This window comes from Amphiura filiformis, chromosome 7, assembly GCF_039555335.1.
Source record: "Amphiura filiformis chromosome 7, Afil_fr2py, whole genome shotgun sequence".
Lineage (NCBI taxonomy): Eukaryota > Metazoa > Echinodermata > Ophiuroidea > Amphilepidida > Amphiuridae > Amphiura > Amphiura filiformis.
In genome coordinates this window covers 15,115,497-15,133,189 of record NC_092634.1, presented here as the reverse complement: position 1 = coordinate 15,133,189, position 17,693 = coordinate 15,115,497, and the positions used below count along the sequence as shown (strand labels likewise).

The following is a 17,693-nucleotide window of genomic DNA, read 5'->3' as shown; positions in this document are numbered from 1 at the left end:
CTGTGTGGAAGATTAAGGTCATGTCTTCCATAGAGGGTGTATGGATTTCAACTGGAATAGCCCAATTTATGTTAAGGTGGAGAAAATTTATGTTGTGGTGCAAAGTTTAATAAAGTGCAAAAAGTCTCAAAAAGACCTAAAACTGCAATAAGATATGTAAGCAAATAGAATATATAGTTAAGGATATGGTAGATATAAAGCTGGTGGTTAAAAAACAAGCAAAATCTAACAAACAGAGCCTAAATCATGCACTCACGCTAAGGTTTCTGCCGGTAGAAGCACCACCGATTTGGGTGTTCACATAAAGACGACCATCTTGGACCCCTGGAGTGGATGCATCGCTGTCTGGAGTTGATAGGGTCGCGGTGGTTCTGGATCCGCCAATTTGAGTGTTGATGTAGAGAGCTTGATCCTCTCCAGGCTGAGAGTCAGCCATGGAAGAAAATGTTTTCAGGTTAGTTCATGCAAAGTACACTAGTGCGGTTCAGTTCAGTTCCAAAATGAACTGAACTAATACAAATGCTCTACAATAAAACAATTTGATCAAACAAAAAACAAATAAAAAATGACACATTTGAAATTGTTCAAATAAACTAAAATTCTAAAATGAAATTTACAAACACTGACATAAATTTGACACATACTTTAAATCATCAAACATTTAAACAACATTTTTACAAAAACTAAATCTTGGATAATTCAACTAAAACTACACTAAACATCAAACTAAACAAAAATGATATCAAAATGTTTCCGTTTAACAACATTTAAAATCAACAATGAAATAAAATGCCAAAACAAAATCAAATAACATACAAATTTAACAATAGAAATTAATAAAACTTTCTACAAAAACAAAAAAATGAAAATTGGCTGTATCCATCCACCGGTCATCACGCTTACCTGTTCAGTAACTCCTTGTTCAAGAGCCTCATAAAATTTAGTAATTTTCTCTACCGTTGTTTCTCTCCGAACAAGATTACCCTTAGTAGCCGCACTGCTCACCATCATGGCGTTGAGGGCCTGCTTCATAATCTTACCGACATCCAGAGGATTTAATGCCTGCAAGAATTGCAAGAGTTGACAAGCTTGTTAGAAACTTTACTTTGGAAAAGTTAATAAATCACTTTTCTCCATGATCCCAATTTCTAATTTATTCTTTGTCTCAAATAATAGGAATGTTTTTTAAATCCTTGACCAGGATTTGAACCTGTGACCCAAGGGCATCTAGTCAGGATAGGGTGGGGGGCAGAGTGCCCCCCTGACATAAAATGAAAAGAAAAGAGGCAAGGAGCCCTTTTTCTACCAAAATTAAGCCTGATCAAGGGCCAAAATACCATTTTTTGCGCGATACGTATGCACATTGTAAAGATAAAGCCCTTTCCATCCTGATAATGGGCGCGAAAATAGTGTAAAATACCAAGTGCATCTAAAAGTACATCGTCCCCCATCGTCTCTATGTATGTATGATGCAACTGCAATTTTTTTTGTCTGTGCCCCCGAAATTTTATTTTGCCCCCCTGACCAAAAAAGCTGACTATGCCCCTGTTGCAGATATGACCTTATTGCATTATTCCCTCCACATTTTGCTCGCTGTAAAATCTCAAAATACGAACCTCAAGATATATTAATGTCTCATTATCCTTTGAGAATTTGAGAGCGCCCTCTCTGCCCTTCTTGACAATCTTTTGTTCTGGTGCTCCAAGCTCCACATCCTTGAGACTAAACGCAAACTCGTAGTCATCGGATTTACTCTTGTGACATGAAAATTGATGGTTCTTGATTACGATCCATTTCTTCTGCCATTTTGGTTCACCGTAGAAGGCACCCAACACATTGGCATAACCTGTCATGATATAATAATGATGAGATGAAGACTAAACATGCTAAAGTTTGTTCATTTGTAATTGGCGGGCCTTATAACATAGCGGATTAATATCAATATATTCTTATTTGAAACTTGTACTGTGATATCTCGCCAGAAACAACATAAGTTATTCATTGAAGTCATATAGTTTGTCAACTTATATAGTAAATATTTTATTTGAATAAACACATCTACCAATTCAATTCAATTCAATTCAAGTTTATTTGGTTTCTTCTCACATATATACAAATTATTATTAAATACAGATAATCAAATACATTATAAATTATATGAGATGTGGATGCCATCAAGAACGCTGAGCGTGTGGCTGATGGCACCCAAGGTTACATGAAAATATTACAATGAAAGACATAGAATTTAATAATTTACTAAATATAAAAATAACATTTTTGCAAAGAAAAAAAACAGTAAATGGATGTCATATTAGGTACATGAATATATTTGACAAGAATTCTTTTGATATGAACTAGAACATCCATGAAAATGAGGGTGCAGAAAAAAAAACATCAAGGGGGGGTTGTGATGATGATTGTCAGCGTACATTATGTGATGAACGCCTGCATGTGCATAATGTGGAAGAAAACCAACTTACTTGTGATAGGTTAGAATTGTATTTTGAAATGTGATCGCATTTCTATTGCGATTGGATCGCGTAAAGCTGTGAGTAGTTGTGTTCATTCAAATGAAATATTAATTATAAGGGACTAGGCCTAATGATGACCATGTCTGAATATAAGATAATTATTGCTGTTTTACTCTGATGAAAATGTTAAACATGCATTCAACGATTTTGTGGTGATTGTGATGATGTAGTAAATGTGGCTGGAATTTACTGAATGTTCTTTAAGTTCTTTTTTTAAAGAATTATTCTTGTTTGTCATCTTTACCGTGTACTGCACCGTCTTCTTCTGTTATCTGTGGTGAATGTTTCTTGTTCTTCTTGTTCTTAAACACTCTTTTCATTATTGTCTCAACTGAAAGAAAAAACAGTGATAATTAATTGCTTTTCATGTTATGTTACAACAAATTTATACATGGATTGAAGTTATCAGGCTGAGGTGTTGCCAAACCCACAGGGTCAGAGAACATATCTTATGCTTCCCATAATGCATTTCTTCCATTTCAATTTCCTGTACTGATTGGCTATCTTGTGCAACATGGGTTGATAGTGACGAAATCTACCTCAATGAACAGAGCACATCCATATCTCACAAAATATGTTTATTTCTTGACTATCAACCCGTGTTTAGCCGGTCTATTCTCAATATGAAAACAAAGGGAACCTGTACAAAGTTACAGGAGTGTCATTTGATGCAATGAGGCTATGCATCATGTTGCAAAGGATTCTGGGAAGGGTGAGACGTCTTTTTCTTCAGACATAATATAACTTTGAATGGATATATGTGACGTTATGATAACTACCTGAAATTCAAAATGATTTTATGTTTAGTATAATCAGTCCAAGAGAATGCCAAATATGGATCAGGAGTATTACATAATAATACCCTGCTATGACAATAGCTGCACTAGGTTAATCGTATAATCTCCTTATGTGGTTAGCATGGCTGGGCCAGGAAATCCACAAGGTCAGCCAATGTATGTACATGTATTCGGTACATGTGCCATATCTTTTACAATGGGTGATAAATTTCTGGTTTGTTTTATTTCAAACGCAACAGTCGATATTCTAAAGCTTGGTCCAAATCCAAGAGAAGAACCAACTCTAGTAATTTATGTGGTTTCAAATTATATCGGTGTTGCCTTTTTTGATAGAAATGGTGTTTGTTGATGTGCACAGTTTCCCATTAGATCATAACATGCTGTTGTACATCCAAGGTCAAAGGTCTTTTAATCCATATTTGGCGTTGTTCTGGGACTGATAATCTTAAGAATCATCTCACAATGCAATCAAGTCATACAATGCAAATTAGTACAAGATCTTGATCTACAAACATTTATAATAGTTTTCATTCTAAGTTAAATGTTTATGAGTTGATAGGACACTTATAGACACTAAAGTGCATTAGATGCATCAACATCTCAGTACAAGTGCATTATTTTGTACAATTTCTCAAGCAACAAGTGATACGCATTTATAAACCTATTTCATACACAAGAAAAAAAATTCCATGATTTTTACTATTTTTATAACAAACCTGTCATTACAAATGTTGGAAAATATAAATATAAAATATAAATGCATCAACCCGCAAGTAAAATTTAGGCATCCAAAAGCACCACATGTAGTATGTGACGTGTGTGCCCGTGCATTATACACAATCAATGCATGACTTGAATTTTTCTAATGTTTGCTCTGATTGGTTATCACTATCTTAGAGTGTATGAATGTGTATTAATACAGGGTTTGATCTATGGGGGACTGGTGGAATGAGAGAGTTCCCTAATCCTGCAAAAAGTAGGCCAATCCCCACTCCACTCTTATGCCACAGCTTGTTATCCCAGCAGAGATGTATCCTGCAAACTGATAATAAAAATACATTTTGGGGAAATTTTACCTTTTAAAGTTAAAACCTTAAACCACACAAGGTAACTTTCATTCCATCTTACCAAAAAGTGAATTTTCTGGTTGACCAGAAGTATAAAATCTTAAATCAGTAAAAACTAGAGCGGTTCTCGACTTGCGCGGTTTTCGACGCAAAGCGTCGGCCGCAATGCCTCCACCTTGACGCGTATCATTTTAACTGGTGCAATTTCACTACCAGAAGCAAGGAAGTATTTTGATACTATCCGAGTGGAATGTAAGACCAAAAATGACCTTCCAAAAAATTTAACTTTATATGTTGACTGTACCCACCAAGTTTCATGCCCATACAACAGTTTTAAGTTATTTGACCTCAGATGACCCCGGATGACCCCAAAATGACCGTCCAAAAATTTGACTCTAAATGTTGACTGTATCCACCCAGTTTCATGCCCATACGACAGTTTTAAGTTATTTGACCTCAGATGACCCCTGGGTGACCCCGGATGACCCAAAATGACCCTAAAAAAATTTGGTTCTAAATGTTTAGAGTACCCACCAAGGTTCATGCCCATACGACAGTTTTAAGTTATTTGACCTCAGATGACCCCTGGATGACCCCAAAATGACCCTAAAAAAATTTGGTTCCAAATGTTTACAGTACCCACCAAGGTTCATGCCCATACGATGTTTTTTGCTAATTTGACCTCAGATGACCCCTAGATGACCTTGGGTGACCTTGACCCACTAACCAAACCTACTGGAATTTGAAGATCGTTAATGACCATCCCTCCACCAAATTGCATCACTGTACATCTTATCAGTTCCGAGATATTGCACCCGCAAGCTCGGACGGACGGACGGACAGAGGGACGGATGGATGGATGGATGGATGGACGGATGGACGGACGGACGGACAACCAGGAAACATAATACCTCCGGTGGAGGCATAAGGAGGCATAATTATCATAGTGATACATGTACAGCCTCTTTTCTTTTGCCTTCTTAGAGTTTTCCTATATTCACTCCTTACGTTTGAATTAATAACTTCACTGACAGATACAACTTCCTGATGTAAGTAACAAAATAAATAAGTAATTGATTATTGAGTAATCATGACTTAATTAATGTCTGGATATTAATTAACCAAACATAATTAAACTGGAATTAGATACAGGTGATGATGATGTATATAACAGGTTTTGTACAATATCTATCTCTTACATTGATAGGAAAAATTATATCGCATCCTTAATTGCATAATTAAACCTCACCAGAAAAGACTGTTTAGTGTTTGTTCCAAGGAAATCAAATACATGTGATGTATCTCAATGCTGTATCTCTATCTCCAACATGCGTTTATAGCGAAATTATGTCGCATCCTTAATAGCATATATAATTATGGACTAAAGTTAGTTTCATGAAGAACTCTCTATAGCCTCCCTTTATAGCCCCATTTGCAATGGTAAATCTGTTATGTTGAATTATCACACATGGAGACCAAAATAGTGACCTCTAGCATTATGTTGCATCTTTAATGGCATAATTAAGGACTAAAATTAGTTTCATGAAGACCTCTTTATAGCCTCCCTTTATAGCCCCATTTGCAATGGTAAATCTGTTATGTTGAATTGTCACACATGGACACATGACCTGGGATGGTCCAAGGTCAAATGGCAAGGAAGTTGCTTGATGACCCGATCCCAACCATGTTTGACCTCAGACGACCCTAGGTCATCCATCTAGCTGAAGAAAGGTTTTGGTCACAACGTCACCGATTCCATCTAACCAAAAGTGACTTTTCTGGTTGACCATATCAAATTAATCACAATTTCCTACAAATAACCCTAAAACTAAATGTGATTGCAAATTGAAATATATTTCAACAGCAGATAACAGGAAGATGAATCCAATTGATGACATGTTTAATCAACTTTGTTGGTCTAGACTTGACAAAAGATGGCATATTGCTATGTACTGTTTGATTTTCAAATGTCTCAATAATCTTGCATCTAGTAATCTTTCATCAAATCTTCCAATTACTCATATCTAACAAGACATCAATATAATTCACCTTTAGTTATCTCTCTCTCTCTCTGGGTCAGATGGCGCAGGATTGTGCTGCTGTGGTCTTCACAAGAGTACGCCATCTACTTCTATCAAAAGCCAAACGTGTTGCACCATACATTCCGTGTGATGAAACGTTCTTCACATCATTTGTCCAAGAGGTTGATGGAGATCCCCTTCCACGATGGCCTTCCACAGCTCCCTGAAGAATCTGCTTCTCAACTCCACCATCCTTTCTTACAATGTGGCCAAAGTAGCGCAATTTCCTCTCAATGATGGACTTTCTGATGTTTAAGTCTGTGCCAATCTTATTCAGGACCCAGATATTTGTCTTCTTGTCTTTCCAAGATACTCCCAACAGCCTCCTATAGCACCACATCTCAAATGCATCTATCTTCTTCCTGTCATTCTTCGCACCCGTATGTAGCAATTGAGAAGACTGTTGCACGGAGTAATCGTACCTTGAGGTTCATTGATAAACCACGACTCTTCCAGATCTTTGACATACTCTGAGTTGTTGTCCTTGCCATAGCTAATCTTCTTTTGATCTCAGATGTGCTATCACCTTTGTTGTCTATCATTGAACCCAGGTATTCAAATTGTTTAACCTCCTCGATCTTTTGACCATCTATCACAAAGTCCTCTCCAGTTCCATTTCTATCAATAACCATTACTTTAGTCTTCTTGACATTTAGCAGAAGGCATTTCTCCTCACTGGCTTCCTTGATACATTTCAAAAGGGCCAGCAGTTCCTCTCTACTGCTGCATATTAGGGTGGTATCATCAGCATAGCGTAGATTTGTGATACTCCTACCGCCAAATTTGACTCCACCAGTAAACCCGTCCAAAGCTTCTCTCATGATGTCCTCTGAATAAATGTTAAACAGGTTTGGTGACAATATGCAGCCCTGTCTCAGCCCTCTTCCAATCTTGAACCATTCAGTATCTCCATTACTTGTCCTGACTGCAGATTCCTGGTCCCTTTAGTTATACCTAAGTATAATAGATCTTCTGGTTTACGCACATTTCATTATCGCGCTGTAAAGTTATAAAATAACCTACCAGCTGATGTGAGGTTAAATTCTTCTGTGTCAATGAATATTTATAAAAAATAATATTTGTTGTTTAATGTAATCTGTAATTAATAAGTAACCATGTATAATATAAGCCTATTAATCAGTTCATTGTGAACAATATGGCCCTCAGGAACAGCAGCACATGTGTGCTGATGAGACTACTCTGTATAAGTAAAACATTAATAATAAATAAATAAACTTCTTCAACACACCTCCGTAACATTCCATAAAATAACCACTTGAGTCTCAAATTATAATGTTCAAATTCCTACAAATAACCCTAAAACTAAACCTAGTACTAGTATTAGTAATATGCTAGTACAAACTGAAATATATTTCAACAGCAGATGACAGGAAGATTAATCCGGGGGGATTGTCAGAGTTTGAGGCTCAAAGAACTGGAGCATGATCCAAATGTGGGTCTTAAGGAACTGCTGGAGAGCCTGAAAAGGGACCCTTGACAGCCGCACATACCCATACCACATTTACATGTGAGTGCCTCCTCCGGGAGATGAATTCAATGTTTTCACGCCACAACACACCTCACCCACATTCCACAATTCATCACCTGATTCACAACTTATCATGTTGCTTCAAACATTTCTATTTCATACCTAACACATGCAAAGGAAGTGAACTGATATGATGTTTCCTTTCCTAATTATTTTGCTGCAACTTATAAAGTTTGCATTGATATAGGGTATCCTCTTCACATGTTATCATCTGCCATCTACAACAGCTAGTTTGGGTGAAGCACGCAAGTGTCATTAAACGTTTAGATCCTTATCAATTACAGATGGCGTGTGAAATCTGTGTAATTGATACATATTTGTAACAACTTTGTTTTAAGATGTCAAAAAGTAGGTTCTTGCAAAGGAATTTTGAACAGTTTAACTATCTACTGTTGAAAATTAACAAGAATCAATTTTGCTGCAACATATCTTTTCATGGCAATCTCTACTAGAATTGATTCACAAATTCACACCAAAGTTCTAACCATGAATCTTTTTCTTTGCTGTCAACAAAATTCAGGCAAGAGAACACTGGACTATTCATCCCCTCGATGGAAGACATGACCTTAATCTCCCACATAGGGGGTGTAGATTTCAAAAGGAGTCACTAATTCAGGTAACCTCACTTGAAATTCACACTCCCTCTGTAGAAGATTAATGTCATGTCTTCCAGGGGGGCATGGATTTCAACTGGAATAGCCCATTTCAGACAACTGGACAGCAATGGTTAACATTACAGATCTGCCTTATCATTCTCTCTGATGACATTTGTAATCTGTCAATCTTGACAAGAGACTTGGCTAAATCTAGCTTATTACTCATCTATTCAAATCCTATGTAGACTTGCTCCAGGCCTTACGATATCAGGGGGCTATTATTGTACAAGTCACATTCAATCAAATAACTGCCCAGAGAATTTTATCTCAATACATTGGCCTGGTAACAAATGTAAATAAAACCAATGTCTTTGTGTTTTGGAAACCTATTGCACAGTATATAACAAGCTGTTCATAATAGGTGCATCGAAAGTATAATACTTTCTTAGATCAAAAGGACAGTCCTGCTGTCCTCTGTCTGTCATGCTCTCTTTTATCCACAAGGCACACAAAGCAAATCATGATACTTTGCAATAGCAGAAGCCTAGCAGCACCTATTAAACATGGGTCAATGAATTAGAAGTTTATATCAAATTTTAGTTCTAATTTTATAAAATAAAATATGCATACTTATGATGTAGCATTCAGCTTTAACTAATACATATTGAGTCTTATTCAGAACCCTAATCCTAATGTACTATATTTACCCCTTGCCCTATACCAAACCTTAATCATCACCCCAATACTGACACTAACCCTAAAATACCAGACAGTCCTAACTCAAACTAATCTCAATGTATTGGTTAAACTTCATATGCTATGCTTACAAATGGGTAACATGGATCTATTAGCTTAGACCCCCTTTCCTTTATATAAAACTCATATAAATTATCCCAATTATCTTTCATAAGGCCTACAAACTCTTGGGAATCACAACCCTATCAAGAAATACATTGGGTAGCATGCATGTGCAAAGAGGAACCTATTTAGGCTTTCTTTCCCTTATATTATCCCTGATAGATACCCTGGGGACAAATCTGAAAAAAAAGTTCACTAATTTGTGTTACAACCTTGCTCTCTGCTCAATTGAAGATTGGGTGCAATGTTAGGCCAAATATGAAGTGCAATATAATGCTAATATTTAGGAAAGATATATTTATAGAAAAGTGTATCACAACAAAGACAGTTATGTATTGTACTACACTATACTTAAATCTGAGGTCTGCCTGTGAAATATCAACCTCACGGTGATTAAGACCTAAACAACAGATAGATTTGACATTGTGTAATTATAGATTTTATAGAAATTATAGATTTGCTACTCAGTTAATTGTTATACAGAATCTCGCTCTTGAGGTGTGATTGCATTAATGACAAAAACCCTGAAAGGTATGGCTTAAAAATCCTGAAAATCTGCTCTCTCTTATGCTTTTGTTCACTGGAGGAGTAAAACATTGACCAATTATGGGTTGCATGAGATAAAACTTATACAGTCAGTTAAACTTCCTTTGTTGAAAAAGACCCTTGAATATTACCCAAGGTCATACAGTGGGCCAAACTGCGGGTGTGGTCTTAACCATAAGCCAACCACTTGATTGTCTTGATAGGCTTTAAAACACAGACAGCAATGGTCTGCTTTGCGTAGATCTTAAGCAGGGATATCATGATCATCAGTCCAGTCGGTCTAAAGGGTAAAGGTCAGAACTTGAAGTATTTATCCTGCATGCAGAACATTTAGGGAAAAGGACCATGTCTACCATGACATTCTTCATCTAAACATTTTCTAGAGGACCATTCTCTGCCTTATCCTTGGTTGCTTTGTTCCCGATCTTAAGGTCTTTACACAGTTATATGCAAGTAACATAAACCATAAAACTCACATATCAGATCTGAATCTTTTCAATGTCTTCACTCCCCTACCTAAAGAAACCTTAAGTAAACCCTGGTTCAGTAATTGATGTGAAGTCCCTAGATGACATAAACCATCTCACCAAAACCTATAGTACAAAGTGAAACACTGCACAGCAGACACAATCAACGACCCCATGAAGTCCAATTCTGATGTCTACAAGCTTCAAAGCCAACATGTCAAGACCTTCTTAAATTTCCCTAACATGTCACTTTCAATCCAGTGTAATTATTGAGTGTCATTTTATGACATGAAATCTGATCTTTTCCTGGCTCCATCAAGAGTAACCCAATACACAAAGTGTTGGTATGCAGCTATGTATGGCATGCTATTTCGTTACTGAAATCCACACGATTTCTTGACAGAGTTTACAGCATGATTCAAACCCATAAAGTTGCATTTCTTTGCATTTTCTTGGGATGAAACTACTGGCAATAATCTCAGGATCATTTCGTCAAGACTTTGGAATAACAATCTCTTACGTTGTTACAAATAGGGTTAGATTTTACATATATTCCGTGTAGAGAAAGTGATCATCCTACTTTATACACTTGATAAAGATGGCCAGTATCATTTAATCTAACATTTTTATCACCATCTATTGAAAGTTCAATTTAACAGTCCCTCCTCCCTTTTTATCAATGTAGAAATCAAAAGTTTAAAACCAATTTTCCTGTATAGATTAGAGATGGGAAATGTAGCAGGGAAAATCAAAGGCAGAATATCTGGAAAATGTCAGAGTAAAAAACAAGCTCTTGTTTGTAGAGTAGCCAAAGAGATTAAACCCAAAGAGAATGGACTCCACCATGTTGTGTGTCGCTCATGGATGGCAAAATAGTGTGCCTCCAGATTATTTTGCCATGCGCTTGACAAACTTTGATTCAAGTATGTGCTTGTTTGCATTCTGTATCCAATGTGTTGTACACATATTGAGCTATTCCATTTAAAATCCACACTACACCTGTGGAAGATTTAGCTAAAGTCTTCCACAGATAGGGTAGCCTATGAGTTTCAAATAGAATAGACAGTTGGGTAACTTCTATTTGAAATACTCACTCCAGTTGTAGAAGGTATATGTAAAGCCATAATACAGAGGGAGTATGGGTTTCAAATGTGAATTTTAAATGGAATAGCCCAATATATGCTTAACGCTACGCACAAAGCTGTAAGACTCAAATTATTGCTTGATTTGGGTTTTGCTAATAAATGCCAGATGTACACTATTTTAAGTATCCATGCATGGCAAAACAAGATGGCTGATTTACCAAAGCATTAACTCAATTCTGAGTCTATTCTCCTTGGCTCTAATCTCTATTTTCGTTTTCTATCAATTTTTTTAAAAAGTTTTCTTTCCTTAATTGAACAGGAAAAGCAGTCTGTCTCTATGGACCTGTTACACATTTTGTAATCTCAATTGAGAGAAATATCCTTATAATTGGAAATCAATTACAAACCAGTTTGCAAACAGTTAAATGAAATTATTTTGAATTCATAAATAAATAAATACACAAAGTCAATTTAAAGTGCAAAGTTAGTAGTGAAGACACGATGCTTATACTTCACCCCAAATCATGCATGTGAAAGTCTTCCTGATGTAAGTACATGTAGTATCAATGTTTAAACTAAATTTGGGGCTAAATTTAAAACATGGGTGCCTATAATTCAAGCATTACTGTCAAAGATAAGCCTTGTACATCAATTTTGACACATGTTTTTTCCTTAATAAAGAATTCATTGTTGCTAAAATCTAAAATTAAATACCTTTAAACATTATATGAGTGATGCACAGCTTACAATTAAATTATGTATTATCATGTCAGATTTTAGATAAAATATCTCTGTAGACAGATATAATTTGCCAGACATTTGCTCAAATAGGAAAGAGAGACCCTCTTGCCCAAATAAATCAGTAGATAAATGTGCGTAGCTATGTCATTCTAATGTCTGTAAGTCATAATTCACTCCCTAACACAAATATAACTTGTAGCAACGTATGTTGTCAAATGTGGTCAACCCAGACATTGGATATTTGCAGATGCAAATGGATCTGAGAGGTTTGAAAGAATGGTTAGAGGTCATTGGAACTCATCCATCACTCAAAATAAGGTTTTATTATTATTGGTTTCTCCTAGCCTCACAACAGAAGTATGGTTTATTGGCACTTAACGATAAGCCCCTCAATTGTTTTAACACTACCTTCCTAACAGTAGGTGTAACAGCAAAGTTCACCAAAATTAGCCTATTTCCATAAGCTATTAGAGTGCACAAATTTAATATATGCTATACAGTTATTCCCTAACATTTCAGGCATCTAAATTTGCTCATTAATTGATCAATAATCAATCAAATAATCAATCAATCTGTCCATGCATTAACTTCAAGCAATCATTCCCATCATGCATCTTACCAATGAATTCTGATATTATGTCCATATTATGGGAAATATTATGTGTGTTGTTCATAGCTGAAAAAGCAAGTCACCAGTACAGAGTAATACACAATCATGTTCAATCATTGAAGGACACAAGATAAGTCATTATGTTTTCAGAATCTTCCATCTTATACTACTTTGTACTAGCTATCTGATTAATTCACTACTCTGACAGTAGTCATATTATTATTCTGAAAACATAATAATGATAGAATTGGATGGATTTTTCTTAATATCACGTATCATGCTCAAACCATACAATTTTATATGAGTAGGGCCTACCTGTTGCCATCTCCACATCAAATTGATTGCAATAAACAGGTGCAACATGTGTACAAGGATTGTATTCCACAGGCACATTCTGTGAAGATGGCAGACACGTGACATACTGAATATCTATGGCATACAAAATAATGTCTCCATTTTCTTAAATAATTTGCAATGTATCATAAATAAAGTACATCTTAAGTCACTAAAAGTTTCTCTAGCTGCTTTTAAGTGACATACATGTGCTCATTGTGCTGTCAACACTACCAATAAGCCAGGCTCAAAATGTGAGCTATTCCATGATTATGGTGATATTGCACTGCACATGATATGTCCTTCATCGGAAGTATGATACATTTTGGTCATTTTGCAATTTCATGACACATGCATTTTTTTGTATATGACAAGAAAAAATACTGCAGAATCTTTTTCAGTGCACACATTTTTAGTAGTTCACCATTTGAAATACAAATATAAATCAAATGGTGATCATGTGACTCTCATATGTCAATCATGTGTCTGACATTTGAAAATCATGTGACTTACTTTTACTAAACATGGGATCTTCCATTCCTGGGGGAGGTGATACCACCTCACCATCTCCGCTGTCTCCTGTGCATGGTGTGACATCATACTCCAAACCTTGATTTGTGTACTTCTTCAATGTCTAATAAAATACATACAAATCAAATTTGTATTAAAATGAATACATTTACATTTGCTGGCAGAGAAGAAAGGTACTTGTTTACATTTTAAGAGCGTACACAGTGTAAACACGAAAGTGGGGTTCTGTTTGGCTAAATCAACTCTCTCACAATCATAACAAAAGGCCACTAATTATCACTGGCTGATTACCATGATTACATGTTGAACAGCCCAGACTGGTGCTCATGCAGGGGACACAACACCCCATTATGTCTCTCATTAATAAAGTGCTCGCGTCGATCAGACCAAGAGAGTGCCATTCTTTTCTGAAAAACTGCAAGGATATCATCATTTATCTCACCAAATAACACTTCAAAAAGAATTGAAACATTTCAACAAACAATAAAAATATATCCCTTACACCTAACTCAAGAGCAATTGTACTAGTGCAATCAATTTTTTATTATTATATTTGACTTCCAAGAAATTGCTGAATTCTACTTGAAAATGCACTTCCAAAAACATCTTGTTATTAATAATCACCACAGCAACCAAGAAATGGACTTCTTGTAAGACCAGTACTTTGTATAAAAAACAACCCAAAATTAAGATAGACATCAGATATGACATCAATGCTGTAACCATTCGGTGTGACAATCGCATGACATACATGTGACACCCACATGACATACATGTAACAATCACATGACATACATGTGACACCCACATGAAATACATGTGACACCCACATGACATACATGTTACAAGCACATGACATACATGTAAAACCCACATGACATACATGTGACACCCACATGACATACATGTGACAACCACATGACATACATGTGATGATCACATGACACACACACTTACCTCTACCCATTTATCAGCTTCCAATGATGTAGTGCAATTGAAACTATACACTTTGCCTTTCTTCACCTGCACCTGTATACCATACTCCTTACCGCCATCTTTTCCCGTTGACGAGATTTCACAACTACTTTGTAGCGGGATGTCGATTTGTGGTTTTCCATATTCTTTCTTTGGCAGATAACACAACAGCCGTGCATTTGTTGCAGCACAAAAGTACACTTTTGGTTTGAATAGTTTGTTGAGTGTAGATTTGGCATCGTAGAAGTATAATTTTCCTTTGTGATCGCATGTGTTGTTTTCTGATTCGATGAAGTTGACAAAATTCTGCCAATAACTGTCATCTTTGTCTTTCTTCTTCGTTTTTGTTTTCCCACTGCTGCAGAAATTTAAAATAAAATGGCAAGAGATTATTAAACAACAGAAACAAGAAGAATAACAACAACTAAAACAAGAACAAAATAGTTGACTATCAGGCAATGTCCCATAGCCCAAATCTATTTGGATGACTATCAGTGTGTTTTTGCTGGCCATCCAGTACCAAACCAGAGCAAAAATACCTGCTGAACGTGTTTTTCTACTACCATATGCTAAGAAATTCTACATGCTGCTGAGTTTATTTCAAAACTTTCAAGAGATATGGCCAAGTGTGTATAGCACACTGGGTTGTGGCATACATACTGATGTGGAAAGGTGTCAATTTCTGTTGGAATAAACCTTTATTTTTATGTCATTTGTCATATAGTACTTTAATGGTAAAGGCCTGAAAAATAGTGTGAGGATTCTGTGGACAAATGGGCTATTCCATTTAAAATCCACACTACCCCTGTGGAAGATTTTGGAAATATCTTCCACAGGGGGAGTATGAATTTCAAATGGAATGAACACATCAGGCAGCTCCATTTGAATTTCATACACCCTCTGCAAAAGATTCAACCCGAATCTTCCACTGAGGGAGGGTGAGTTTGAAATGGAGCTGTTTTAACAAATCTATTTGGATGACTATCAGTGTGTTTTTGCTGGCCATCCAGTACCAAACCAGAGCAAAAATACCTGCTGAACAAGTGTTCATTCCATTTGAAATTCATACTCCCCCTGTGGCAGATATTTCCAAAATCTTCCACGGGGGTAGTGTGGATTTTTAATGGAATAGCCCAATGCCAGTGGAAGTTGTTTGAATTAGTTTCTTTTCTTCCAAAACTCAGAATATTCTGTTGTTATTTTGATTTGTTTATTTTATTTCAATTGAGACAGGCTACATTTGCATTGTATTCAAAACCATGTTATAACATTTCCATAAAAAATAGATTAGTATTTCTTTTCCATAAAATGTTAAGCTTTTACTGTCAGATATGTCCCCTTTTAATGTTAAGCTTAACAACAGAGGTAAAGCACAGAAAACTGGGATTTACTAGCAGTGCTGATATCGTCAATACGTGTCACTCCATTTGGTTGTACTATGACACGATCCTTTATGTGTGTCGCCGTGTAGATGTATGTAGGCCTACTGTGTGTGAACATCAAATACACGTTCAACTAATATTTCCATCGTAATAATAAAATTACAGTTCCTGCGTTTTATTCAAAATCTTGGATTGTGACTAAACTACAGCACCTAGAGACTTGATTTTTACAGGGTATGTTAGTTTAATAAAGTACATTATAATTATGTAAAAAACAGAATTTTGAAAAAATATTGAGGGCGTCTTCCTCAGCAAATGTTATAATATGTCATATTTTTTGAAGTGTTCTTCATACAAGCATCTAACTTATGTGATGTGATTGAGTATGAATTATGATATAAACAGACAACTGCCTGACAATAAACTTTCTAAAAATGTATTCTTGACTCATGTTACTTTAATTATGTAGTAGTTATAAGTCTTTTGAACTTCACTGTGGCATAGAAATAGCTTGGCATAAGATCAAATGAGGTACAATTTGCGGAAACAAAATTGATAGATTTCAGACTTATCCTGTAAAAGTTTTCAGCAAAGGTGAGAATAATTTGTGCCTAGCCTATAAATGTATATAACCAAGCTTAAACAAGGTCTATATATCATGTATGTCATTTCACATTACAATGACAAGTTTTTAGGAACACATTTTATGCCCCAACTCAACCGAAGGTGGTGAAATGTCACTATCACTAAACTGGAAACTGGGTTGGATTTGGGAGAAAGGAATTTTTGAATTTTTCAAAAAAAAATTGTGCAATTAATAAGTTTACTTCTGAATATACCAATGCGTATCCAACAAAACACTTATCAATATGGAAATCTCTAATTTCATGAATCTTAACTCTTTGCAAAATGCATGAAATTAAATTCCTGGCAAAATCAGGCTGTTTTCCACCATATCCTGCTTGCATATCATGCCGTCAGGCAGGTGGAAGGTTTATACAGACTCGCTATTCAGGTGCACGGGGATTAACACTTTTGGATACCCAACAGGATTTCATATTACATTGATATTATTTTGGTGTTATGAGTAACATTGGGTTTATTCTCTTACAAGGGTGCAGCAAAATGACATGGTTTGAAATTAATAATGTCAGGGTCATCTTCAGTTCAGCCAAGATATTTATATAATATTGAATGGCTTCGACAATACATATTGTGAGATAGCAATATATTGCACGAGTCAAAGATGAGTGCAATATTCTTGTATCGAGTGTAATATATTCTTGTATCATGCGAAAAATAAGCCATTCAATATTATTATTTTGATAATGCTGACTTGGTAAAAATGAATTAAATTTAAATTTAGTCTCATTAACAGTAGCACAATGCTTTTTTGCTATTGGAAGACAAAGTAGAAAAAACAAAAAAGGATTGAAGATGAACAAAAAAGTCACTTGGTACCGCCAGGAAATTGACCCTGGGACCCCTCAGGTGCCAAGCACAAGATCACCTAGCAGGGTCAGTGATTCTGTGCGTATATATAA

The 17,693-nt window shown here is 35.8% G+C and overlaps 1 protein-coding gene across 12 annotated transcripts in view; it reads right to left on the bottom strand.

The window, feature by feature from the left end:
- LOC140156783 (uncharacterized) overlaps positions 1–17,693 on the bottom strand; it is a 267,392-nt gene that overhangs the window by 27,559 nt on the left and 222,140 nt on the right. For 10 of the 12 annotated variants that reach the window (XM_072179762.1, XM_072179760.1, XM_072179750.1 and 7 more), the window contains 7 exons: positions 14,750–15,125; positions 13,775–13,895; positions 12,938–12,994; positions 2,776–2,862; positions 1,617–1,846; positions 904–1,062; positions 257–421 (listed from right to left, as the gene is read on the bottom strand). In XM_072179762.1, the coding sequence (XP_072035863.1) occupies positions 257–421; positions 904–1,062; positions 1,617–1,846; positions 2,776–2,862; positions 12,938–12,994; positions 13,775–13,895; positions 14,750–15,125 (1,195 nt within the window). The remainder of the gene's footprint in view (positions 1–256; positions 422–903; positions 1,063–1,616; positions 1,847–2,775; positions 2,863–12,937; positions 12,995–13,774; positions 13,896–14,749; positions 15,126–17,693) is intronic. The other 2 variants (XM_072179761.1, XM_072179752.1) reach the window with 2 other exon arrangements.